The sequence below is a fragment of the Parus major genome, chromosome 1A (genome assembly GCF_001522545.3).
Source record: "Parus major isolate Abel chromosome 1A, Parus_major1.1, whole genome shotgun sequence".
NCBI lineage: Eukaryota > Metazoa > Chordata > Aves > Passeriformes > Paridae > Parus > Parus major.
In genome coordinates this window covers 71,268,876-71,296,430 of record NC_031773.1, presented here as the reverse complement: position 1 = coordinate 71,296,430, position 27,555 = coordinate 71,268,876, and the positions used below count along the sequence as shown (strand labels likewise).

Sequence of the window (27,555 nt, the reverse complement as noted above, 5' to 3'; positions counted from 1 at the left end):
CTGCATTTTTACAGCTAGGCCTAGTACTTATCATTCTGTGAACTCACTTCCCAAAAATGTTCCTCCTTGTTATGCTCCTTGACCAGAAATCCCTGAAAATAGCTATTAAAGAGAAAAGAAAATGAGGTTAAACAAAACACAGTCAACAAACAAGCTGATAAATTTGAGGTACATTTCTTCTGTAATTTTATTCACTTTTAAGAGGTTATCCAGACTGCTTTTCTTTTAACCATTGTCAGACTTAAACAATGTAGCAGACCAGCTGGGTTTATATATATAAAGCAATTTGCAGCCTCCCTATAGTAAGAATTCAAGCTCTTGACGCAAGGAACACTGACTTTTCTTTGATCTTTGAATAATGGAATTTTCAGAGAATTTTCTGCATTTAGTTATTTAGAGCTTTCAGAAAACTTGCCTTGAGGCCATTTTTTGCATCACGCCTGCTTCCCACCACACTAAGCTTGACAGATCTAAGCATCTCCTGGATGTGAGTCAAATTTCATATTTTGTAATAGAATTGTTCCCTTGCATTCATGAGGCACCCTTCCTTCTCTGCCGTGATGTTTGTTGTTGATTATGCCACCTGACATGAATACTTTGAAATCTAGCTTTTCATTCTAAAACCAAGTTTAGACTGACTATACGCGAAGGGAAATTTAAATAACATGAACTGGAAGTTGTGTGGCAGTAGATGCTTCCACTTACTCTCCCTGTTGAAGCGTCAGGAAAACATAAAATCATAGAGTTGTTTAGGTTGGAAAAAACCTCAAATATCAAGATAACTGTTACTAAGCAGCTATGCTTTTTACCAGTCACATGAAGGGGACACTAGAAGAGAACAGGGTGTGCTTTGAGAACACTCACAGTTGCAGCATGTAGTTTTAAGAATAATTGTGATGTATGCAGATGTATGAAGAACTTTAAAGATATGTACATAGCCATAAACTAGATAAGGAAAATTAAATTATGTCATATGTAATAGATTTTTTCCGTGTTTGTACCTAAAACCGTTTGGATGCAAAGCTTTATTACAAAGTATTCCTTTAAGGCTACAAATAGGGTAAATAGGATTGCCAGGCAATCTTGTAACAGTCTGGCATTTGGTGTAAATAGCACTGAAAACATCCACGTGCTGCACAGGTACTCAATTTATTAGGTGTACTTAAATTTCACTAATCTTGTCACAGTACAGATTAAGCTCATGAAATGCTTTTTCTCCTTAAATCTAAGACCTTCTTAGCTTAACTTGGATTTAAGTGTTTACTCTCAGGATTTAGTAATAAATCAAAAATGACAGACCTTATAGCTCAGCACAGACAGATCATTCCTTTTCACCACCAAACCCATTTCCTGTCTCCTGCTTTCCTATTAGAACCCCAAAAAAGGAATCCATCCCCTTCCAAGATTTCAGTATCTACTGTTCCATTTCAGAGTTCTCTCAAAAGTGAGAGATGCTCCTCAAAATTTTATTCCCTCTCCCAGTCAGACATCAGCATACATTCCGTTGAGCAAGTAATCCAGCCTGGTATAATGCCTCTTCTGAAGAGATTCGTGTACTTTCTTCCCTGTGAGCACAATAACTAGCAACAAGAATATCACCCCAAAAAACAAAGCTGCTAGAAGGCTGCTTCTTTCCCCCAGCTGAAAGACACCTTTCCCTCTCAGAACACCTTCTGACAGGGAGCTTTCTGAATCAGATGGGCCATAACCCTGAAGGTCATTTTGGGAAGATGCAGGGGAATCACTGGACAGAACGAAACCTGGAAAAGAGAGGAGGGTCATATGGCTGGTATCACTGGAAGAGACAACTGTTGGCTCAGGAGCCATGGCTGGAGTCCTCAGCCCTGATGGGGCAGTAGCAGACCTGGAATTCATGGTCACCTGCTTGGTTGTAGAAGTAGAAGCAGAATTTACAGGCTTGGAAAGAAGAACATGAGTAACAGTGATGCTGGTAGCAGGGACACCAGGTTTAGCTGCAGTGGCTGCAGCAGGCAGAGAGGCAGCTGTAGTGGAGTGGGATGTGTTTGGTTTAGCAGCACCAGGTTGCAGAGAGGCTGTGTGAGGCTCCAGCTGGGCAGAACTTGTTGGCAGTGGAATAAGAGAAGCACTTGTGGTTTCAGGAGTGCCTGACTGAGCAGCGGTGGGGAATGAAGCAGTGAGGTTTCCAACTGGAATAGAAGAAGGTGTGTTTGGTGGCAGAGTAATTATTTTCTGCCTTGAGATGGAGTCTAAGCTCTCAGACTGTTTTTCTGTTTGAGATTCAGGAAAAACTGTATCAAGTTCCATGTTGTCCAAATGCTTGCCTATGTGGTTCAAGAGTTCAGATGCCTGATGAAAGATAGATTTCTGCAAGCTGGCAGTGTGATTCTGATGGATATCCTGACTATGAGGAATGAAGGTTCCAGCATCTGAAGGCGAAGAATACTCATTTGAAGAAAAGTTCTCAGCTTTGATGGATTTATCCTCTGGGGCATGGATGTCTGGAAACAGAAATACTGGTATTTAATTATTAAATCTCATTTTGACTAATGTAGGCAAACTCTATTACAATACTGTATACAAATTATTTGTGTCTCTTAGGAACATTTATGTAAGGGGGCTCTATGAGATAGTGAGTAATGAAACTTCCTTCTTTAAAATATGCACAGTGGCATTTAAATTCTATGTCATAAAAAGCTGCCAGCTTCAAGCCTAGTCACATAACAGTGTTCTGTTCAAAAATACCATACAAATAATATGCATATTACAAATAATAATCCTAAAAACTACCTGATTTTACAGTATTTCTTCTACAGTATTTACCTGACTTACAGGTATTATAGAAAATATTTGGCTAAGCATGAACTCTTGAAAAGATGCGCTAATTGTCAATCTCTATTATATATATAATTTTATAATTATATTTATAAAAATATAGAAATATATATAATATATTCATGATAGCCATTCAGCTGCTGCACAGAACATTTAAAAGGGAACATGCTCTCAAGTAGTTCTGGCTCTCACTCATCTCTTTTTAATATTGAAACAAAAAGGTTTGTTAACTGCACTGGAATTGAAATAAATAATTAAAGAAGTCTCTTTCCTCCTTTAGCTTGGTTTTCAGTGTAACCACATAGAGATTCTCATATGAAAGAACGAAGCTTGAAACATTTGTTGCTACTGACACTGATCAGGTGCTACCTTTGAAAACTTACCACGAACACTAGACAATCTAGCATAACCTTCCCACAATTCAATCTGATCTTCAATGGGAAGATCAAATCTCTAAAATGAAAGTGTTAAATGCAATCAAGTTGTTCACTCAGCATTGCATTACATGTTAAACAAAAGCACAAGCATGACTGCATTTCTTGTTTTTTTTAATTGAAACCCCGATGTTCTTTTAGGGGAGAAAGAGCTGGAGGAAAGCATAATAATAGTAATCATTTTACAGAAATGCAGTTCATTTGTTGCATATTGCTTTTGTATGATTCCTGTGTGATTTAGCTTGCACAGAAATACTTGGTAACATTACATGAGTAATCTTTCTGTATATCATACTGTTGCTCCTTGCATAGTTCCTCTTGGAAAGGTTCTCTTTTTCAACAAAAGTTTGGTCTCTCAAGCAGCCATACAGAAACCACCTTGGCAGGACAGTCTAATTATCAGTTTCTTATCTGAGCTGTTCAAACAGGTCTAGTGCAAGTCAATGTCAATCAACAAGTAGGCCTTGCTGTTAAAAATACCACAGCATAGGCCAGAGAGCAAGAAATTCCTGAGCCATAAAGCTATGAGTTTAGAAAGTTTGCTTCTGCAGTTCAGGTTCTCTAACTGAAAGCAGGAAATAATGATTATTTATTATTTTTGACAATTATTCATCAGTGTAACATGGGTCCTTTAAATACACAGCTGGCTATAAGGGCATGGTATTTCCATCAGTTTTTGTGATACCTTTCAGCATTATGTACATGAAATATTCCTTCTTGGCTATATCTATATGGAAGCAGCTTCTTTTTGTTTTAAGCAAGGACAAATTATGAGGATTTCTGAATCTAATGTGAAGGAATATTATAAGGGTTGGGACATTATTCCAAGCAGGAAGCTGGGCCCACAAAGGAGCTCACCACACACCTGCCTATCCATCTTCCACAACAAAAAAGAGCAATATTTTCAAACCATAATGCTTGGCTTAGAACACTTTGCTAAAAATATGACCCCCAAACAGTTCCTGATCAGTACGGAAAGTTCATAGGTGGAAAAGTTATCTAGTGTAGGGAGTGATGGCTCTCACTATGATTTACCTGTAGTTATCTTGTAGCTCACAAGACCTGTTGCAGGTTTCATTGGACAAGCCTCCATGCTAGGACAGTAAAACAAGTAGCAGTTTGGATGTGTACTTGTTCTTGCAGCATAAAAAATAATCAAATTACACTCCTTGTCTCCTGCAAAACAAAGTAAATGCCTGTTTCAGCAATAAGAACTTTTACAGCAGTATGGTAATGAGATCTAGTTCGTTAACTTTTGCTCATATGAGTAAGAGGAAAACTACTAACACATAACATTCCTACAGGATAAACAGCCAAGGACTGCAGAAGAATGGCCCAGGGCCAAAATATGAAAGGTCACACCTTCCTTTTCCTGTACAAATAAAGCTCGGGAAATTATGATTCTAATCTCTCATCCTCCCCTCACCCATACCACACTGGCATTCTTTTATTACAACAATTTCTCACTTACAAATCCTGATAAATCTGAAAACCTCCTTGATATACTCACAGGGAAGAAAATTATTTAGACATTTTTCCTTATTACATCTCAAGAATTGCTTGGCTAGTTGCTGCTTTGGGGGCTCAGCTTCACCACTGACATTTCTACTTGCTGCTCTACCTCCTCCTGCTCCAAGAGCTTGATTCAAACCTGCTGTCTCAGAGGAGCGTGAGCATTCTCATTCTTGGCTAAAATTAAATACAGTGCAAATTGTCAGCTACTTTTAGTGCATCTAGTAAATACAGCTTACGCACCTTCGGGGTTTGGGATTTGGAAGGTTTTAATACCTAAAACTAACGCTGTTTCTGTGATGCAGCTATTTTCCTGAACCCTATGGGGTCTTGTGTTAAGATCTAATGTCTACTGGCAAAAGGAGGTAGCAGCCTTAAGGTGCTTAGTTCAAGGTGGAACTAAGCGTGGCCTGAATGAGAGGGTAAATTCCGTCCTGAATACGGAGAACACCAGCAGCTGACCACCCCGCGAGCCCAAACTCCAGAATTATTCTCCCAGGCAGTGGCGGAGAAGGAGGCCGAGGTTACCTGCGAGCCGGTGCCCCGAGCAGCAGGCGCGGACACACGCACCCGCGCTGGGGACGCGCAGTGGCTCCGCGCCCCGGACGCCGCGGGGAAGGGACAAGTCTACATCGATGATGGAATTCTCCATCTTCTCCGCGGAGCACTCCTGGCTCAGCGCCGGCCCGGCCATCACGCAGGTGGTGATCACCAGGAGGCGAACCGGCCAGCGGCTGCCCCGGCGCGACATGGTGACCCGGAGCGGTCCCCACCGGGCGCCTCCGGCACGGCCGGGGCACGGCAGCGGCAGCCAGGGGAGCCGCACCGAGGGGTCTCTGCTGCTCCTGGGGCGATCACGCATTCCTGGGCTGCCTTCGGGCTAGCCCCGCCCGCAGCGCCGGGGCGAGAAGGCAGCGGCGGAGCCTAGCCGGGCGCGGGACGGTGGCTCGGGGGAACCGCAGCTGGCCCGGCACGTCCGGGAGGAAGGGCCGTGGGAGGCGGGCCCGGGACGCCTGTTGCCCTGCTCCTCCTCTTGGGCTTCCTGCTTACCTGCCTACTTACTCTCCTCCTGCTCGCACTCTTCTTCCAGGCTTCGTGCTTGCTAACTTATCTATCTATCTATCTATCTATCTATCTATCTATCTATCTATCTATCTATCTATCTATCTATCTATCTATCTACCTACCTGCCCTCCTCCTTCTGCCTGTCCTCCTCCTCTCTTCCTGCCTTCTCACTGCCCGCCATTCTCCTGTCGCCTTCCTGCCTTTTCTCCTGCCTGCCCTCCTTCTCCCTTGCTGCCCCTTTACTGCTCCCTTCCTCCTGCCTGCCCTTTTTCTGCCTTCCTCCCGCCCTCCTCCTTCTGCCTGCCAAGCGGGGCTGCGAGGGTATTCCCACTTCTCCAACCTCTCGCCGGCCCCAAGGGCTCTTACTGAGCATCAGACACAAAGGTAAAACTACCTAGTGAAGCTCTTGGTGGTCAGGCTGATATGGTTTTACCCACAGTCAGACTTTTCCTCCATCTGAGATCTGATTTGGAGGCTGTAATGAAAGCAATTAATATGCATATCCTGGACTAAACACACATATTTCCAAGTGTGTGTTAAAGTCTTCTTGCTACCTGAGTAATCCTGTTCAAATCACAGGCAAGCAGAAGATGTTTATGGAAAGGGAGCTATGCAGAAAAGCCTATCTACTGAGACTCCAATTGGTGTCTTGGCCATTCTTCCCTCAGCTGTCTCAGTGCAACTGCTTGCTTAAGGAATGTTTTTGCTTGGCAATTTTTCATTTCCTCTTTTGAATTTTTTTTTCCTTACTATTGCGGAGTAGTGTTTAGAAGTAAAAGTAGACCAAAGGAATGCAAAGAATAAAAGGATTATAAGATAGATTGCTTCTTTTTCAGGAAAGAGACCTTTTATTTAGATCCCTGTAAATAAAATCCATTTTCTTTTGAGAGATGTGCATTACCTGAAGAGATCCCAAAGGGCAGGTTAGTTTATGTATTGTAATGGTTAGATGCCAAGGCAAGGGATGTTGTCTTGCTGTTCATGCCCAGTCAGTCCCCTTTGTCAATCCTGCTGGGTGTTGGCTTTTATTTGGACATGAGTGTTGGAAAAGACTGAGCCCACCATCTCATTTTGCATCACATAGCCATCTTGGGACAATTAATAATGTTTATTTGTGATTCTCACAGTCTTGGTGGGATGGTTTCTTCTAAAATTTTCAGCTGCACTTGTTTAAGAAAATGTTCCTTTCTAGCTCAGGTTCTCTCTTTTGGTAAACTGGTGACATTATTTTCACTGTTAAAAGAAAAAGTCCTAAGAGAATATGAACGTTAAGGTGTTGCCTACTAACTGCATCACATAGTGAATGAACAGGGGGAAATAATACTAAAAGTAAGCAGAGATATTATATGTGTATTAGACAAAGTTGCAGCTGCCACCTGCCTTTGATAATGTAGAGGTGGTGGAAGAAGCCGAGCAGAAAGAAGCTGAAAAATAGGGCTAAAGGTCTGGCTGGAGTGGTCAGGACTGGAGGGTGGGGAAACTTGTTTTTCACCTGAACTGTTGGGACAGTGAATGTGAGAATATGCACAGAGACTGCTGTGGTCAGACAGGCACAGACAACCATGGGAAAATGACCAGAAGCAAACTGGTCAGACTGCTGAAGTGTAGGGAAGCCAAGGTCCATTAAAAGCTATGCAGAAACTACATCCACTGGGCTCGGAGTGAGCTAGCCTTGTCCAGCAGCTACTGTGTTCCCTTACCACTAAAATGGGAAGAAAGGGAGGTTGAGAGAAGGAGAAGGTGGGACACCATTAGGTCTTAGCCATGGTGCTAGGTCACTAAAGGTGTTTTCTGTAGAGCATCTCTCTGCTTTGGAGCCAGTGCCCTACATGGTGAAATGCTCAGACTCAGATAAGATGAACCTCTATTGGAACCTATTCTTAACGGTTACAAAAGTACATAATTCAGCATACAGCCAACAGCTAGCAGCAGGTTCTGTTGGATTGTGTGGTGGGCCAGGCCAGGTCTGTTCATCTGACCTGGGGAGCCACGACTTTCCCAGAGAGAGTAGTTCTGCAAGAGACAGCCTTTGGAGGTCTCTGGCAATCCCTGGCTGCTGGGTAACCTCAGCAAGGGGCAGCCTGTGGCTGCAAGTAATTTCAGCTCAGTGATTCCAGCTCTGCTTTCAAGGTTATCCTGGGCTGACTCAGAGATAGATAGACAGGAGCATCGTGTGGTGATTCCACAGAGACAGCCTTTATTGTCCAGCAGCTCTGCAAAGGGTAGCCAGGACTGACACCTCCCTGCTGAACTGGGCAGAAGCTGGGGTTTTTATGGGGGAAGGCCAGGGTTGTACAGGGGGGAAAACCAATGGGTTACAAAGGATCAGCATAGTCACCAAGCATGGTGGGATAGCTCACCATGACAAGAGAGGATGGTCCCATCTAAGGGGTATCTCTCCAGGAGAGGGTTGAGATAAGCTTAACACAGCACCCTCAGGGCACATTTGTCCAAGGGAAAGCCTTGGCAGGCTGACCTGCCTCCACAGGTTTGGCTTGCCTTCCCATAGCCTGGATCTTAATAACAGTGCTGAGGTACAGTTCTCACAAAATAAGAGCATCATTTTTGTGTGAGGTTAAATCTTAGTGGCAATTGGCAAAGGCAGCCAAGAGAAACGGTGCCAAATTCAGTGCAGAGCTTTGGATGAGGTTGGGCTTTGTGCATGAGCAGAGAACAGGCTTGTTCAGAAACCAGCATGGACAAGTGCTGTTCTTATTTATAGACAACTGCACGATGTCTTTGCTGATTTGACTGTCAAATGGCACATGTGTATATAAGGGCTGCTGGTGATGGGTGTTGCCCACACTACTGTGCTCTGTGCCCAGCACTTTGGGGTTTGGCAGGTTTTTAGTACCTTTAATTAAAAAAAAATCACAGAATCACAGATTTGTTAGGGTTGGAAGGGATCTCTTGAGATCCTCTAGTCCTGCCCCACTGCCAAGGCAGGTCATCCTGAGTAGGTGGCACAGCAATCCACATTCCAGGTAGGTTTGGAATTTCTCCGGAGGGGAAGACTCCACAACCTCCCTAGGCAGCTGTTACAGTGCTTTGCCATCCTCAATGGGAAGTTCTTCTTCATGTTGAAATAAAACTTGTGTTTTAGTTTATGGCCATTACTTCTTATCCTGTCACTGGGCACCACTGAAAAGAGTCTGGTTCCTCCTCTTGGCACCCCCTTTAAGATACTTATCTATATTAAAGAAACCCTCTCTCAGTTGTCTCTTCTCCAGATTAAACAGGTCCAGCCCCGGCAGTCTTTTTTGTAGCAGGGCATCTCAGCCCACACAAGAGCTTATTTGTTGTCAACTGGTCAGACAACTCAAACAGGACAAGCCGTCTTGTAGTGGGTCATTTTGAGGCCATGGGTGTTGCGGCTAGCAACTTCAGGATCTTGTCCAGGGAAGCAGCAGGATTCTGGGGACCAGCATCAAACACCAACGAAACGGGCTCCCGTTCATGAAACCATTTATTCAGCATGGGAACAAACTCAGGTCCAGAACAGAGAGCCCCCGAACAGAGGCACAGCAGGGGTTTTTGAGGGACAGAACTCTTGAGGGTCCCCACCTTTGAGGGTAGAGCTCAGGGTCAGGAACCATTAGAAACACAGCAAGGGAGAACCCCCAGGGACTCAAACCCAATCAGAACCCCTGGGCCACCCTTCACAAGGGGTTTGGGGTGGGACAATGTAACTCTTTGTCTCCCCTGAGGCCGCTGCCACACATGGGGTTTAACATGGGTCTAGCATCTCCCAAATGCCAATAAATGTCTCACTGTCCAAGTGAGATCTGGAAAGATAAGCTGGATTTCTGACTGATAGACACCTCAATTTACAACTATAAAAACCACACCAAACTTCTACAAAGCAAAATCTTCTACACATTTCCCTGGAAATGTGTGGAGTTTCGCCCCTGAGCAAGGACACTGCTTTGCAGTTACTCTCCTGGAGGTTGAGTGAAGGAATCTGTGAATGTTATTGACCCTTCAGTGGGAAGTTACATTTGATTCCTTTTCTTTTGCTACCTTTAATAATAGAGTGATATAAATAAGCCCTACCTGCAGTCCATGTTCTGTGGGTGTTTCTCCTCAGCCTCTGTTCTGAGGCGTTCCACTTCTGGGCTCATGAGCCGTTCCGGCTCTGTCCGGCCGCGCCCTGGGTCGGGGACACCCCGGAGACCAGGGTCGGCCAAGTTTTGCAAGTGTTCCTTTGCAGCCTCTGTTCCAGGCTCCGAAACGTTCCTGTTCCGAGTTCCGTGCCAAACAGTTCCTTGTTGCTCCTGTTAGAAACCGCCCAATACTGCAGCCCGATACGGCGGCCTGATACGGCGGCCCGATACGGCGGCCCGGCACGGCAGCCCGGCACGGTGGCCAGGGTTCGAGACCTCCCGGCACGGCGATCGCAGTCGGAGGCTTCCCGGCACGGCAATATGGCGACCAGAGACTTCCCGAAGCGACGGCCGGGAGTAAAGACTTCCCAAGATGGCGATCGGGGCTTATGCAAATCAGCTACCGAAAAACACTGCTTCAGCCAAAAAACTCGATCTGTGGAGCATCAGAACACTAAATAAAGAAACTGAGGGCGATGCCGTAAGGTCGGGATCAAGGGACACTACCCACCAACTCTGCTTGCCTCGCCATGACCGGGAGAGACTCGCTAGGGATGACACCCCTGGACTTTCGAGCTGAAGGGGACTCCAGGTTTACCCGCGAGGACGGAGGTCCCGGCTTTGCCTCCACTGCACCCCGCAGGAAAGGCCGTATTCCTCCTCCTTTGAGTTGCTTCAGGGAGCATCAGCGGTGTGCGTGCAACCCGTCGGGCCCCCACCCAAAGCTGATTCCTAATAAAGGCTTTAAAACAGGAGAAGAAGGTCTCCTGGCCCTGTTTTTATCATAGAGGTACCTTGATATCGTGAACTGTTAAATGTTCTGTTGTAATCTACCTGTAGTTGGTTTTAGTTTTACACTGTGTAGTAATTTTGATTAAGATATTTTGTCTACCACTTGTCTGCTTAAGAAGTAATTAATTTTTATAAATATTATAATGATATGACTAATGATCTGCTATCACTAGAACTTGAAGGCCAGAGTAAGTCCTTACATTTAAACTGTTTCCAAAATCTGAGCTAAAGCAGAGCTTATCTGGAACTCTATCCCACCCCTCCCATGGCACTCTTCTTATAAGAAAAATGCTCCAGGCCCACATCATCCTTGTGGCCTCCACTAGACCCTCTCCTCACCAAAAACTGGGAAATGAGCTCTCTCACGCATTTTGTTAGGTTAGAAAGCTGACGTTTACTTCATTCAACACAGAGGTACATGGGTATTGCCTCACCAAACATGTTAATCTGTTTTCAAAGCTTTTGACTATTTATAAATTTTAATAAAAACAAATGAATTAGTATTCATAGGTTACCAGTTATGTAGTTCTCTTATTAATTAGTATTCTATCTTCTATAGGTTAATGATTTGCTTGCTTTTCATGTTAATTAGTTCACATGCTCAGTTTATTTCTTCTTTTCGGTCAAGGACTTTCTTGGGTTGGTGGCCTCTGGATCAGTTGTTGGAGATGCCCCTCACCAGAATTACATTTTCCCAAATGGAGCTGATTTCAGCACAATTACTGAGCATCCCTGGCCAGGCCACGAGGGAATTGTCCTGCTCTACTCTAGGCTGGGACAGAATATTGACACCTCGAATATTGTGTGAAGTTTTGGGTGCCACAACGTAAGAAAGACATTAAGCTATTAAGAGAGTGCCCAAAGGAGGGCATGAAGATGCTGAAGGGCCTTGAGGGGAAGCCGTGTGAGGAGCAGCTGGGGACACTTGGTCTGTTCAGCTGGAGGAGACTGAGGGGAGACATGGCAGTCACAGCTTCTCCTGAGGGGAAGAGGAGCATTGAGGCACTGAGCTCTGCTCTCTGGGACCAGGGACAGGCCCCGAGGGAATGGCTGGAGTTGTGTCATGGGAGGGTGAGACTGGATATCAGGGAAAGGTTCTCCCCCCAGAGGGTGTCGGGCACTGAACAGGCTCCCAGCAATGGTCATGGCCACGAGGCTGCCAGAGCTCCAGGAGTGTTTGGACAACGCTCTCAGGGATGCACAGGGTGGGATTGTTGGGGTGTCTGTGCAGGGCCAGGAGTTGGACTGGATGATCCCTGTAGGCCTCTCCCAACTCAGGATATTCAGGATATTAGGCTCCTTTTTAAAGAAATATAACTTGTCCGGTAACACCGAGGAGCACAGAAGGGGACACAGCACTACAGATATGGGCCGAGCAGCGGAAGAGGAGCACCTTCCCATGCCACACAGATCAGCGCTGCTCTGCAGCGTCCCGAGGCCCCGTACCGGCTTCCGCAGGGGACAGCAGAGACACCCAGGCCTCGCAGACCCAGCGCCCCGCGGCCCCGAGCGGGGCCCCGCCCGCCGGGCGGAGCCGCCGTGACCCGGCGCCGCCGGAACCCCGTGGGCGGCGGCGGCGGCCCCCGCGCTGCGGCGGGCGGGGGACGGAGGCACCGCCATGGGCGCGGAGCAGAGCGCCGAGGCCGAGAGCCGCCCGGGCGAGCCCAGTGCCGCAGGTCGGTGCCTGGCAGGGAGCGAGGGCGCGGGACTGTGCCCCGGGGAGCGGGGCTGTGCCGGCACAGCGGCTGTGAAGAATGGCACGGCTGTTTCCTTGGGACGGACAGCGGCTGTGGGGAAGGCAGGGGCTGTGGAGAAGGGAAGGGCTGTTTCTCGGGGAGGCAGCGGCGGCGCGGCCCGGCCCTTCCTGTGGCGGCGCGGGGGCACCGCCCGGGCCGGGGGAGCAGAGCCGGGGATGCGGAGCGCCCTGGGCACGGGTGCGGAGCTGGGGGAGCAGGAGCGAGTCAGTGGTGCAGGCGTTCCGGAATCAGCTGCTCCCCGGTGGGGAGACGGAAAGGAGCTTAGAGCTCTTCAGTGATCTCGTCAATGTGCTATAAAAAGCATACCTGAGCAATATTCGATAGAGCAGTATTCGCAAAGGGTTGGATTCTGGTGGAATCTGCTTAAAAAGTTGATTGTTCCCTCTCCCTCCCATATCCAGCATCTCCGTTGCCAGCCAAGCAACGAGCAAAAATGGACGACATTGTGGTCGTAGCCCCAGGAACACAATCCTCAAGGAATGTCAGCAATGATCCAGATGTCATAAAACTGCAGGAGATTCCAACTTTCCAGCCCCTTTTGAAAGGTAAGTGATTGTTATTCCTCTGCTTTTAAATGCCTTCTTTTTTTGTACCTAATGGAGTTCGTGTATCCTGAGATTTCTGCAGAAGTTCGTATCTCTGTCCGTATTTTTCACTTCCCCTCTTATTTTAAATCTTACTCTCTTTTGTGATGCCATAATTAATCCCAGCCTTCTAAACAGTGGGTGAACTGGTTTAGAGGTGTGCTGGTAATGTTCTTTGCAATGGGACTATCTATTGTGAAGACAGAGAAGCTCTAAGCATACCAGCTTGCCCTGTACCACTGTTTGATGAGAGATGCTGCGTTATATTCTAATATATATGGATGACAGTCTCCTGTTTTGCTCTAGTCTTTTAAACACAATTGTGTGTTACTCTGAGTCATAGCTACCTGTTTATCCATTCAACTGCTTGAAACCAAGGTACCTTGTGTGAGTTTCTGGCACAGAGCAGACTTTATTCTTGTTTTTTGCAGTGGGGTAGATGGGCTAAGATTTTTCTTTCTTTCTTTTTTCTCCCACTATTTTTATTTATTTTTTTTTCTTTCATCCCTTGCACTCATTCTTTGTTTCTTCTGTTCTGTGCAAAGGGAAGTGAAGATTTCAAAGCTGTCGAGCCTGCAGTTTAACAAAAACTGCTTGTGTGTTTTATGGCCTAGCTTCTAGCTATCTCTTTTGGAGGAGAATGCAGAGTGGTCTTAGTATCTGAAAAGGCACGACTAGAGGCAATCTACTAGAGGTAGCATCACATCACCACTTTTTGGACAGAAAATATTTACTTTTTGTTTGTTTGTGTATGCCTGCTGTATGAGGGTCCTGGAACATGACAAGAACTTGTAGACATTATGATACCCTATTAGGCCAAACATTTAAAACTTTATTGGGCATTTTATTTTATGAGTAGGTTCTGGATGTCCATGGCACTGACTGCTGTTTCCTGCAGAAGGGGCAGAGAGATAGGGAGGTCATGAGAAAAAGCACAACACGATTTGCTTGTAAAGCAAATGCTTTGTCCTGCTTCATGTGTAAGGCAGAAACAGGGTCATGCTTGTGACAGCTTGAAATGTGAATGCTGGAATCCAAATCCCTAAAAGAAATGAGGAAGTTTTAATATGAAAGAAAAAATTTAGAAGATGGTACAACACCTGGCACCAAAGTTGTGTGTGTGTGTAAGAGTGTGATGACAAAGACTTTCAGTTCCACCCAGCCTAAAACTCATGAGCAAACCTTGGTTGCACAAGCCCCGTGAAAGGAAGTCCTGGGAAACAAGACCGGTGATCATTTCTAGAGGTGGTGTTACTGTGAGGTTGTTAGAGTCTCAAGGGTCCAGGGTTTGAGGTGGGAAGTGAGAAAGAATAGAGAGCGGCAGCCATGTGTCTGAGATGGAAAGGTTGGAAAGCATTCCCTTAGACAACCAGTCCAGATCCTCCATATCCTTTAAGTGCACACTTTGTCTTGGTGACTGAGTTGCTTTTTCTGGCCTTACATTGGACCCAAAGCTGTGGATGTATGATAGACACATTCTTTTTTGTTTTTCTCATTTGGCCTGCTGTTTTGTTTCCCTACAAGTCTCCTGAGATGTGGTGGCATCTGGTGTCTGCTCAAGAATTTTGCATGTTGAATCACTTTTGTGAACACCTTTTTCAGCCTCAAGTACTTGTTATTACTTGAACAACCAGACTATCATACTTGTGTTCACTACAGAAAGCAGTGTGGGCCTGTTGAGTGAGTTTACTCTTGAGAGATGACAGATCTACCACAGGCCCACTTGAGGAACTGTTCCGTTTTGGACTGGTCTCTTATTTGTATTCTTCCCATGCAAGATCGTGTTTCTGTAAAGGGTGAAGAAGTTTCAAGACCTTTTAGGAGCTCTTTCTAAAAACTTGTGTCTTGTGATCTACCAGCTTGCAGATGGATTTATAGTCCCTGTGGACTTCATTGTTCTATTCAGTTCCTCCTTGCCTAAGCAAAGCCAAGGGGTTTTGTTTTGTTTTTAAATTTCAAAAGGGGAATAAACATTAAATAAATGGACTGGCAAAGTACATGGTCATGTAAACACTACATGTTCTTGAAAAACAAATGCCCTTGTTCCTCCTAGCCATATTGAGTTGAGCTTGTGATCAGTGAACCTGGAAATCTTTACCATTGTGTGCTCTCACTTGGAATAAAATTCCAGTGTCCTGTCCATTACATCTTCTATGCTTTCCCTTGACTTCTATGGGGAGATTTGCACCTCAGAGTTACATCTATGAGCCCTTGTAAAAAGTCCCCCTCCATCTTTTTTATAGGCTCACTTCAGGTACTTGAAAGCTGCTGTGAGGTTGCTCACAAAGCTCTGTCCAGCTTGACCTTGAAAGCTCCCCATGATCTGGACAACCTGTTCCAGCATCTTGCCAGCCTCATCAGAAAAAAAAAATTCTTCCTTATGTCCAATCTAAACCTACCCTCTTTGGTTTAAAACCTTTGTTCTTGCTTCTTCATTGCAGGCCCAGGCAAAAAGTCTCTTTCTTACAAGCTTTATTTGTCTCTGGAGGCTTTTTGGGAAAAGAAACGTTTTCCTGCTTATGGCTAGAATTGTGCACTGGTAAAATGTATTCAGCATAAAAAACAAAAGAAACAAAGGTTACTGTCTCATTACAAAGGCACTGTGTGAGCAGCAGAAGCTTCTTTACATACTGTGCCTCCTCCTGTTCCCATAGGATTTTGTGATTAGTTTGCTCTCCAGTGTCATTTCATGGTTTTTCAGGTCAGCTTGGTGTTACTGTGACCATCTGAGAATCCTGACTGGTTGACAAGAGCTGCCAGATAGGCAGTGACTGTCAGCTGCTGCTGGCAAAGGGAAGACTGGGTGGGTCTTGTACATTAAAATCAACCTGTAACTAAAACAGCATAATGAAACAAACTTTTGGTAACTGGTACCCTCTAAGTACTAGTTATGTATTTGTGCTGCCCTTTCCCTTGCTTCTTACTTGTTTGAAGGAATCTGTTATGGCAGCATCCTTTGGAAGTCTGATACTGAGTATTGAGCATACTCTGAGTTCACTGAATATAGGCTTGCGGTTATTTAAAGATAATTCAGTAGCTCTGTTTTGTGTTCTGACTTACTTCTGGAGTAAACCTTAATACTGAAAAAACATTTTAATGCTAAATATTTAACTGTTGAAGCTGTTGGTGGTGCCTTCTTGGCTTGCTGCAAGAATGTGATAATACTTTTTTTTCTGTTTAGCTTTGTCTGATTGTGTTTGGATTGCGGTGTGCAAGTTCCCAGGAGATCAGGGATTGTTGCTGTGAGTTAAGCGATGTGCTGCTGGAGAGTGGCCTATGAACAGATCAGCTATGTCACATGCAAATTGCATTTGTCATGTACAGCATGTCTTCTGTTATAGGAACTCCTGTTCCCTCAAGCACTGAGAGAAGAAAGGTCAGCAGAGGCTGCTGATGCTCACCTGCATTCCCAGATGTATCACACAGATGAGAGGTGTCTTTTTTGAAGACTTTCAGTATCTTGTGCACTCCATTCCTTTGTCAGGCATAGGTGGTCTTCATCTTACAGCCCTGTGAAGGGTGTTGTGTGCAGCTCATTAGCATCCTGTAGCCCAGAATAACTGGATTCTTGTCCAACGAATAATCCTACTGTTTTTCTAAGAATAATAGCAAATAATGGGAAGAGGTTGCTCAGTAAGGTTGTGGCATTTCTGCCCGTGACATTTTCAAGGGCATATTAAGCAAAGATCTGTCAGTCATGAACTGGAAGTAAATGAATACATTATGGAGTATACAGTGAGACCTTTACTTATTGTGCTGCTTATTGCCCATATTTATTATTGGTATTTATTAAGAAAGGCATTTCATAAAGAACACAGGGAGACTTTTACTCTGAAAACTCAAAGCTATAGTTTACCTGGAAGTAGTGCAACAAGGAAACCCAAGTTACATTGTAGAAAGAGTAGGTCCAGCATAAGGAGTTTGTTTCCTTTCAGGCTCAATATATTTTGAAGTGGAAAACTTGTCATACATTACAGCTGGTGTATGTCTTCAGCTGTGAAGCACAGGGAGATGCTGAGAAGTCTGGGTGAAAAGGTGAAACTTGTGATGCTGTACTGATGCTCCGTGGAAGCTTGTGTTACCTTGAAAGGATTGTTTATACTTTTATAACTTTTATGAAGTCATCTTTCAGGTAAGAAAGCTACTTGTCTAAAAAATGCCAGTGTTTTTTTCTTTCTGGCATAGTGTATAAAGGAAGGATGGATGTTTAGAGTTTACTGCATTTAAAGCAAGATTTTGTCACATCTCACTCCTCAGTATTTTCTTATATCCTCTCTTCTTCCCCCTTTTCTAAGTGCTCCTACTTTGATTTGTAGTGTAGGGAATTTAGCTAATAGCACGTCAGTGAACTTCATTCCTATAATTCTCTACATATGGTACTTGAATACTTTTATAATTCTGTCTCTGTGCCTTACAAGGAGGATGTGCTGCTTGCACACGTGCTGAGGGTATAGGCCTCTACTAGAATTTGAAACATCCAAGTTTGTTGGATGGACCCCATCCCTAGTGCTTGTAACAAAATGTGCATGTTGGGTGGAAAGAAGTACCAAGAATGCAAATACATCTGCCTAGTGAGTTTGAGTTTTTTATTTTGTTTGTTAGTGGGGTTGGTTTTTTTGGTGTGGATTTTTTTTTTTTTAGGCTTGTAGAGCAATATTCTCTATTGTAGAGATGCCTCTCCATTTTGAATTAATGACTTGAAAGTAGCTTCTGAAATCAGAATCTAGAAGATGCTTCCGTTTTGAGGAAAGGAGCTTTCCCTTAAAAGGACAGCTGAAGGAGTGGATGAAGATGATGTCTAACTTCCTTGTATTCCTCTGTTGTTTGTTGGCTGTTTGGAGACCTGTACTAACTCAGTTTTCTGTGTGAGAGGATTTGAGTCCGTGGTTAGACATTATTCAAACAATATGCTCAACACCCATAAGGAGAGCATTACGGACTGCAAATACTGAGTTTTCTACCTTTCCCTTCCCCTTTGCCAGCTGTTCCAAACCCCTTGGTGTAGTTTGTGTGTTGGCTGATGAAAAGAATGAGTGTAACCTTGACCGCCTAGGGGATTAGCTTGGCCTCTTCCCTGGCTGAGAACCTTGGAGCTCCAATTTCTTCTGAACCCAATAGTTGTGACTCATATGTGGATCTCCTCAGGTACATACTGCTCATCCCCACCATCCTGCTGCATGGGAATGAGATTTGGTGGTCATCTCAAATCACCTCCTTCCTTTACCTTCACAGAGCCTGTGACAAGTGACTATGGTAAAGGATGAGAGGATGCTTCTATATGTACTGCCTGTCTGCAGTTAACTGCACTTTCTGTAACATCACGTCATTCAAAAACTCTACTCTTGTCTTTATTTCCTGCCCAAACACTAGCAGCAGAATAAAGAGCACATGCCAGAAAGTCGTATGTGTAAATAATACCCCCCCTCCTTTTCTAATTAGTGTTTGATTTACTAAAATTGTATAAAAATGAAAAGGGTATTACGGTACAAGTGCAAAAGCAGGTCTTCTCCAGCCGTAATCCTTGCTGTCAAAGCAGTGTGTTGAGAGCTCAGCTTTAACCATGTTCTCTCTGGATAATTGTGTAAGATGAGATCAACAGCTGACCAGTAAAGCACAGGTCAGCAAGCTCATTGTTATGAAACCTTGAAGTTTAGAATCAAATTTGATCTGCCTCTATTTCTTTCTTAGGGCATCTTAACAAAAGGGAAAATAGGAATTTTGTGGTTCATTTGGCTTAAACGGTGAGGTTTGATGTACTGAATATTCCCACTATTTTCCATGTGGGGCGGGACATGGTATGCTTGGCTTGTTGACACCCGTGCATGCATAAACCAGAAGACGTGCAGTTGCAGATTGCATATTGAACCCTGAGATGCAGATGGTCTCCTGGACATTCTGATTTTCAGTTTGCAGTAGTAACAAAGTGATGAGTAGTAATGATAGTAGGAAGTGGAATTGCTGCCTGCTGTAGCTGTGCATAGGCACCACTCTGCCAGCATGCTGCACAACTTGGCTCAGGAGCCTCCCTCATCCTGAGGCAGTGGTCAGTGGTGGGGCAAGTCAGTCAAGGACAGTAGGCAGGAGGAGATGTACATGCTCTAAAGCAATAATTTGTATCAGTAATGGATGTTCAGGGTGAAATTGTGACTTTGCTGGCGTGGAAGGCAAAGCTCCTGTCAGTTCCAACTGACTGAAGATTTTTGTCCCGAAACAGTGTGCATTTCTGTATAGTTTAAATTTGTATGGTAGAGTGCTAAGGTTGATGGTTGAAGTTTAACAGTAAGGAACAGGTTCTGGAGACTGTGTAAAGTTGCTCAGTAGGATTGCTAGAATTGATTCTCCCTCCCACCCTTAAACTTAAATCCACAAGGTCCTTGGTTGCTCAAAAGATGGGATCTTTTTCAGGGATTTTGTGCTCACCTGTCTGTTTTATATATTCTGTATTAAATAACTACAGGCATTTGTTGCTCAGAAGAAGGGACTGAAGATCAGGATTCACACTCCTTCCTTTGCTCTATCTCACCCCCTTCTCTTTTAGAACCCTTGCTTTTGTTGGTCCTTGACCACACAGGCTGAGCTGAGGGGCTCTAGGCAGCCTTTATTGGGAGCTCCTGAGACTATGCAGCCTGTGGTCATCCTTGGAGTACTGTAACACAGTGTTTTTATTTTTTATGGTGGAAACTCTTACCTTTCAGCAATCTTAAGCCACTTGAGAAGTTCTGAAGATGGCACTGCAGTAATGTGAGCACCTTCTGTGTGTGAGCTGGTATCTTGGATGCTTGTGGAGTTTTTTGTTTGAGGTTTTCCTGTGTGTATGTGTGATTGTTTATATGAGTGCTTTTACCTGTGTTGCACATGTCTACTTCTCTTATGTTTCAAAATATTCGTAGTAGTAAAATTATATGTGTAATTGTGGCACATAGTTTCAGAGAAGACACAATATGCCCAGGCTGCCTCTTGATGTGTTCATTAAATGCAAAATGTGCAGTATCTCCTGCCTGTCTGTTGTATTAAAGATCCACTATGAGTATGTTTCTTCACGTGGTAAAGAGCTGAAGGGCAAAATTAAATGTACTTGCTATTTATGAGAGGTTTTTTAATGAGGTTAGGGGCAAACAGTAAAAATACTAGGCTGCTGTCTGAATACACTTGTGTGGAGTTTTTGGGTTATTTAATATGCTGATGCATATAGAAATGACACTCTTGAAAAGGTAGGTGAGTGTCTTGGTTTGAAAAGACAGGTGTCTGCTAAGGAAGACAGAAACTTCCCTTGAAATGGAAAAATGTAAACTACCCATCTCCTCCGAATTATTATAATCTTGAAATCAAGGGGCTCTCAGGCAAAGATATGGTAATAGGAATAACAGTTCTTTACTAGGAAAATTAAAATAAAAATGCAGTAGTACAAAAAAAATAAAAAAACTAAAAAAAAACCAACCCACTGACAGAGTCAGAATACAACCTGACACCCTGTCAGGTCAGGGTGTTGGTAACAGTCTGATTAAATGGTGGCTGTAGTCCTCTTGCAGTGACAGATGTGATTCTGTTGAAGCAATGATCCCATAGAAGGCTGTCGGTTTCCTCTGAAGGTCCGGTGGTGTAGATGGGTCTGATCTTTCCTCTGGGAATCCAATGGAGAAAGGCTGCCTGTGGTGTTCTGATTCTCTGATTATATCCAGGTGGGAATGCTTGGCTTCTTCCCCCAGGTGGAGCATCTCCCAATGGGATGATGTAATTTTATCAGTCATGCAGTGAGACTCAATGGCCCATTAACAGAAGATATCCCCCAGTTATGAGGTATGGGTCATGAAAGAGAGAAAGAAAACTGTCCCACCTGATTTCAACAGATAGTAATAGAATAAATAGTTTTGGTTATATCTTGCAATCCAACCCAAGACAGTGTGTCTGCTCTAATGCAGTGAATGATCCCATGCTGCAGTTGTTAGTTAGGTTATCCCCTGGAAGTCACTCATGTAACTTAGAAATATTGCAGTGTGAAGTGCCGTTCAGTGTTGCAGTAGAAGACCTGAGAAGCTCAGGCATCAAAATGAGATTCTTTTCACCGTGTTACATCAGCATGACAGTGATGCACTTGTATCTAAGGGCAACAGCAAGTGGGGTAGTGGGACAGCAGCACAGGCCGCTAGTGGGTAACTGCTGTGCAGGAGAAACCTATGCATTTCATGCTTTGGGATTAAGGAGGTGCACCAGCAGTCCTTCCACTCAGGCTTGCAATGTCCTTTCTCTGTTTTCTGACTTGCTGTTTTTTACCCCTGTAGTTAAAAAATATGGATGTTGAGATTGGAAAGTCTGCAGTCTAGCTAGGTGCCACAGGGTGTCACTGCAGTATAAAAGAAGTAGCAGACGTGATTGAAAAGGGGTGGAAACCTTGCTGAAACAGCACGCTGGAAACTGCTTTCTCCTCAAGCTCTTTCCGTGAACATTTGTGTTCTGTTTTCACTAGTACCAAGTGACCAAGGTCTTGGTGATCTTTCTGGGTTTGGTACCCGTTGGACCTTTGGGCTGAGCCACACAGTGCGTTTTACTGAGAGGCAGCTACAGGCTGAAAGAGTACTGGGTCTCTTTCAGGTGGGGAGGTGAGGAGGTGATGGCGCAGTGATCTTCAGCTGAAAGCCTTTCAGAAGGCTTTATGATCTTGAAAAATAGAAATATTCGGTGCCACTTACTTTTGGTTGCTGTTACTAGCAGGTTTCTAGTGTGTATGGTAAGAAAATGTAGATATAGATCAGCAGTAATTCAGGTAAAAAGATTTTGAGGTTCAGAGGCTGTCCATGGCTCTTGATCTTCACCTCAGTACACCATCTGTAACATGAAGTTTAATAGCTTTTTCTTGACAACACTGTTTTGATCATAGATGCGTTGAAGACTGAGGTATTCTCATGCCAAGAGTGGTGCATTTCCTGTAGTAGTGTAGTAGTGGTTCTTTCCTGGAGGCCCATTATGCTGAGAAAAAATGTTTATTAAATTAATCCCCCTGTTCAGCATAGGGGGTGAAGCTGGGGAACTGATGTGTCTAGAAAATTGTTTCAATGCTCTTTCCTTCTCCGCAGCTCAAAAATGTTCAGTTCAAGGAGATCTTTCCAGTTCATTACCATCCCTACAAACCAGCTTTGCCACAAGAGTGTGGAACATGGGATGAACTGGGTGAAGGGAGAGACATATGAAGTGAGAAAGGGAAAGAAATAATGTGTTAAGTGATAGCCTAAAATTCCAGGCTTTTACCCCACCTTCCTTGTGTATGAGTACAGGTAATCTCACGTAAATGAGACATTTGTTTGGGAGAGTCTTTGTATTGATCACATATATCTGTTCAGCTAAATACAGTGCTTTGCTAATTTGCTAATAAGTTATTTTTAGGAGGGGGAGTGTGGAGGAAAAATGTCTTGAACCTTAATCTCTCTTGCCTTGGAAATGTCATGAAGGTATCTTGTGTCCAGTCTATCATGCCAATAAAAGCCCTTTGAGTTTGCAAGGGATTTATGTGATTCTCTTTTCATCATAGCGTTACCTTCATTATATGCTGCCCAAACCTTTTGGTGCTTGAGGTGGTGTTGGTGCACACCTTGAATATAAAGATTATAACCTATTTGCATATAACCATTTAAAAAAAATTAAAATGCTAATATAGGCAACGTTACTGCTTGCCTAAACTTGTTCTCAGTGAGACACCATCCAAAATTACTTGCGCAGGTTCTCCTCCTTCTGATGTCACTGTCCAAAGTGAAATCCTAGCAAGGCATGCCTCATCAGCATTCGGAATTTGGTGTAAAAGTGCTAGAGTTTGGATTTCCTCATTTAAAATTCACTGTGTCTGCAAACATTTTCTAAAGCATTGTGCCAGCTACCATGAATGGGAAGCCATGTTTCAAATTAAAACAAAAAGCATAATGCCAAGGAAAACCCTTACCCTAAAGAATCTCTTTCTTTTTTAGATATTAGCTGGCCAGACAAATGATTGTCTCTTCCTACTGTGTTTTAACTCTGCTCTGTCCTTACTGTGGTGGGTTTTCTGCTGTGCATCCTTCACCTTCTCTCTGACTGTTGTGTGTAATGGGAGGCTGTCCTGAGATCTGCTGGCCTGCAGATACCACTTGCAATTGTAGTGCTGTAAATGGGATATTTTCAAAGAGCTCTTGGAAAGTGTGAACTTATGGACCAGGGAATTATAAATCAGTCATCAAGAGATGTCAGAAAACATAATTTTCATCTGGTGTATTTCAGTGAGTAGCCTTTTGCTTTTAGTTCTTAGTCAAACTAAAATGGTGTTGATGAGCTCTGGGAAGAATGAATCCTGGTGATGCTTACAAGTGTTGGATAAAATGGAAGTGTTCATTTTGATACTGTATCAAACACAAATAAAATTGCTGGAAGGGCACTACTGACACTCCTGGTTCTGGCTGATCTCTCTGCAAGGAATGGCTCAGGGCTGGCCTCAGCTTACTCAGGAGGAGGATGGGAAAAAGGCTGGTCAGGATTTTATCCTTTCTCATTCTTTGTAATAGGAGCCTTGGAAGGTTTCTCAGCTAAACAAAGCCTGAACCTAAAGGGGAAGGTTGATTTTCCCTGAAGTCTTGACTTCATCTGATTAAACAGAACCTTTATCTTCAATAGGAAGTCGAAGAGATACTGGAAATGAAACTTCTTAAGTACTGCATGCTGCTTTGCCTCCCATGAGGGCAGATCTTATTTTTTCTGTGATGTGAAAGTAGCAAGATGCAGGTGATTGAAATGGAAGTATGTTCCCTTTATATATTTGCAGAAACAGGCCAAATCAGGGTAGAATACTTACTCTTGGTTTTCGTTGTCTCCCCTTCAGGGAACTTGTCACCAGTTGTAGTATGAACTGAAATTTGGAGTCGTTTTGTGTGGTGGCTGAAATGCTTTTTTTTTGCAATAGTTTGAAATTCTCCACTGTTGTACATTCCTTCAGTTTTTCATCTGATTTATCATGTTCTGTGGTAGAGAAGACAGAAAGAATTTGTAGATTAATCACTTGGAACATAAATGGTTTCTTTTGTCTAATGATCTCTAGTATGACAACTGATGATTAAGCTACAGTGGTGCAGAATTTCACTTCTTTATTTTAAGTGCCAAATGCCTTTTATTACTATCTGAATCCAATTGCTTTTGTGGTCAATGTTTGCATATGTATTTAGATGAGGAATGTAAAGGCTCAGCCTAGCTTTTAATGCCAGGCAATGGGATAAATGTAGTAGGAACAGAATTACTTTTCATGTCATAGCTCTTGCCTGTGCAAAGAAAATTGTGGTGGTACGTCAACCTTTGTACCATCTCAGCTTGCAGAAGGAAGCATCTAAAAAAGTTAAAGTTTTGATTGCATCAACCATTTAGATGTAAGTAAATATAAAGCAGCTTTCTGTGCTGTGAAACAACAGGAGTGAGTTAGATACTGAAGTGCTGTACTGCAGGAGTAGGATTGATGTGAAAAAGAGTGGTCTCTCAATAAAGATGAAGTAAAATGGTTGAGTGAGTTGGCTAAGAATGGGGCGTGCTGATGTGCCATCATGGTCACTGTGCAACCTGGAAAGATAAGGGTAGTGCATACAAGGACAAAAGAACAGGTAGAAATTGTTAAATATTAACAGATTTGGTAGAGTTTTGGGAAAAGGTGAGAAATTGAGATGTTTGGTTTCCAACCTTGAATCAATTAATATTTAACCACTTGTCCTGGGTGACTCATCTCTAGTGCTTGTAAACGAAATTTTAAGCTGAAAGGAAGATAGGTTTATCAGTGTAACCAGGGAATTATCTGGGAAATAAAAAAGGAAAAATGCTTCTGCCAGGCAAGGAACTTGATTTGTCTCACCTTGGGATCCGGCAGACACTTTGGTGGGTGTGGGGAGAAACCCCAGGGGTTGTGGACTGAGGTCATGTGGGCGCCAGCTGAGATCAGCTTTTCCAGCTGTCCCAGTTAGGTACTTTAGGGCTAAGGCAAGCACATACCAAAATTAGCTTCTGGACTCGGTGCAGGAATTTATTGAGGCATTCTGGCTTCCTACAGAGTGTCCCTTTTGGATTCACTGGTGCTTTGCTGACCAACTTTTCCCTCAGGAGATTGGGGCAGGGTGGTTATGAAGCACTGACTGGGTGGTGATGCTGTGGCAGGAGCAGACAGCTGGACTGGTGGACTTGCACCTTTGGGGCTTCTGTACAAATATTTTGTATTCTGCTCTTTAATTCTCTGTTTGGTTTGGTGATATTTCCAAGAGCAAGGGTGAGCAGAACAGGCTAAACCCAATGGCTTGGGGCTCTTTTCCCTAAAACCAGCAGAATTGGTCTTTACTTTGGAAAGCTGCCATCTAGAAGGAACTGAGGTTAGAAAGGATAAAACGTGCTGAAACTGTTCATAAACTTTTTGGTTAGAAATTGTTTTGATGCCAACTATTTTGATGCTTTTGATTTTCCTGCTCCCTTATCTTCTTAACTGAAGGGGTTTAGTAAGAAAACAAAACCTGTACTACTTAAAATTTTTAACCCCACTGAAGTTTTTCAGAAGACTGATCAAGTTCTGTACTGTGCTAAGCTGCCTCTTTATTATCCAGATTGCTAGGCTTGTTTTTCTTGCTAATCAAAGTAAGATACAGTGAAATGATGATGAGTGTATTATTGTATTGTTCAAGCCCTGAATATCAGAAAATAAAATTAAATAAATCTTAATATGCAGCTGAAAACCACAGAAATCTCTCTCTCCTCTCTCATTTCCTCAGCTTCTAGTCAGTACTACCATGCCTTGAATGTAACTTGTGGGTTCTTGCCTCTTTGACTGAAGCCTCTGTGCATGTAAGAACAAAATTAATGTGACTTATTCTCAAGTGCTTTTCACTTCATGTGGCCCACCACACTGATTACATCCCCTTTGAAATATTTCCTTTGCAAATGGGGCTACAAATGTACCCCTGCATGAAATAGAAGGGATTTGAGTTGCTGGCATTCAGTTAAAAAAATAAAAAGAGGTTTTCTAGTGTGTGTATTTTCAGGCAGAGACATTGCTCAGGCATGATGTGATTGAGTGGGGCTAGACTAATGAATGGAAACTGCTAAATTAAACATGTCAGGGTGCATCTAATATATTTGTTGTTTAAGACTAGATATGGGATTGTTTCTTGAAATTAAACACAGGTTGTCTATTTTACTATTATTGCTTATTCTATGGCAGGTGTAAATAGAGCTGATGCCTCAGTAGGATGGAGGCAGGGAGGGGGAACTGAGTTTAGCCTTTTTACCAATGCCCAAAGGATGTTGTTCAGTCTCTGTATTCAGCTTAATATGTCAGGCAACAAACCAAGTACAACCTTGGTGGCTTATATCAAAATGGGAATTATTTTGAGTGTCTTTCAAATATATGGTAAAAAGTCTTTGCACCTCAGTGTAATAGTCTTTATATGAGCATGTGTAATGCTTAGATAATTTTTTCCTGAAATTTTAATAAAATGGGCAATTTTCTCCTAAGCATTTGGCAAATTGGTATTTTCCATGAGCAAGTGCAGGTTGTATACTTGTTGCCTGTTTTTACTCAGCACTAATATTTACTTTTAATACCTACTCTCCAAGCTTGTTTCATTCTTCTTATTAACAGGGCAGTTTCTGGAGAGTGTCTGTGACAGGAGCAGCTCTTCAGATGTGCTGGGACTGTTTCCTATGACAGATAGGAATGGATAGGTTGATACCATGGTTCAACTCTGGCTGGAGGCCAGACACCCATGAAAGCCTCCCTATCATTCCCCTCCTCAACTGTACAGGGTAGAGGAGATACAACAACAAAAGTCTCATGAGTTGAGGGCAGAGAGAGATGACTCATGGGCAAAACAGACATGATCTAGGGAAATTAATTTAATTTAATACCAATAAAAATCAGAATAGTATAATGAGGTCTTAAAAGCACCTTCCCCTCACCCCTCCCTTCTTCCTGGGCTCTACCTTCTCCCTGCTGGCATCACAGGGAGACTGGATTGGGGTTCATGGTCACTTCATCACACCTTGTTCTGGAACTGCTCAGGGAGAGAGGTTGGAGGCCTTTCTCTGCTCCACCACTGGTCACTCCTGAGGGGTGCAGTCCCTCAGGAACAGGCTGCTCCAATCTGGGTCCCTCACAGGGTCACAAGTCCTGCCAGCAAACCTGCTCCAGTGTGGACTTCTGTCTCCATTATGCAGGTCCCAACACAGATTTCCCAGGGGGTCACAGCCTCCTTTGAGCATCACCCTGCTCCAGTGTGGACTCCTCCAGGAGCTGCAAGTGGATCTCTGCATCCCTGTGGACCTCCATGGGCTTCCAAAGGAGGATGTCTTCAGGGTGTTCCTCTCACATGCTCTCATCCTGCTCTTCTCTGGCTTCCACCCAGTAACTTTTTTCCTCTGTAAATCTGTTATGCCAGAGATGTTACCAGCCATCCCTGGCAGACTCAGCCTCCTGGAGCCCGTGGGATTGGCTTTGCTGGACATAGGGGAAGCTTCC

The 27,555-nt window shown here is 43.7% G+C and overlaps 2 protein-coding genes and 1 long non-coding RNA gene across 3 annotated transcripts in view; 2 read left to right on the top strand and 1 right to left on the bottom strand.

The window, feature by feature from the left end:
- Positions 1–158: 158 nt before the first annotated feature.
- Positions 159–5,711, bottom strand: MANSC1 (MANSC domain containing 1). The gene is made up of 3 exons (XM_015629445.2): positions 5,289–5,711; positions 4,284–4,424; positions 159–2,480 (listed from the first exon to the last, which is right to left on the bottom strand). Exons 1-3 carry the CDS (start codon positions 5,620–5,622, stop codon positions 1,483–1,485), a joined length of 1,473 nt encoding a protein of 490 aa, XP_015484931.1. The 5' UTR covers positions 5,623–5,711; the 3' UTR covers positions 159–1,482.
- Positions 5,712–5,840: 129 nt separating this feature from the next.
- LOC117244453 lies at positions 5,841–10,701 on the top strand. Its single transcript, XR_004497593.1, has 2 exons — positions 5,841–6,209; positions 10,048–10,701. It is a non-coding gene; the product is annotated as an uncharacterized LOC117244453 (long non-coding RNA).
- Positions 10,702–12,296: 1,595 nt separating this feature from the next.
- The window catches only part of BORCS5 (BLOC-1 related complex subunit 5), a 64,481-nt gene continuing 49,222 nt past the window's right edge, over positions 12,297–27,555 (top strand). The window contains exons 1-2 of the mRNA XM_015627060.3: positions 12,297–12,396; positions 12,879–13,022. Of these exons, the coding sequence (XP_015482546.1) occupies positions 12,339–12,396; positions 12,879–13,022 (202 nt within the window). The 5' untranslated portion in view covers positions 12,297–12,338. The remainder of the gene's footprint in view (positions 12,397–12,878; positions 13,023–27,555) is intronic.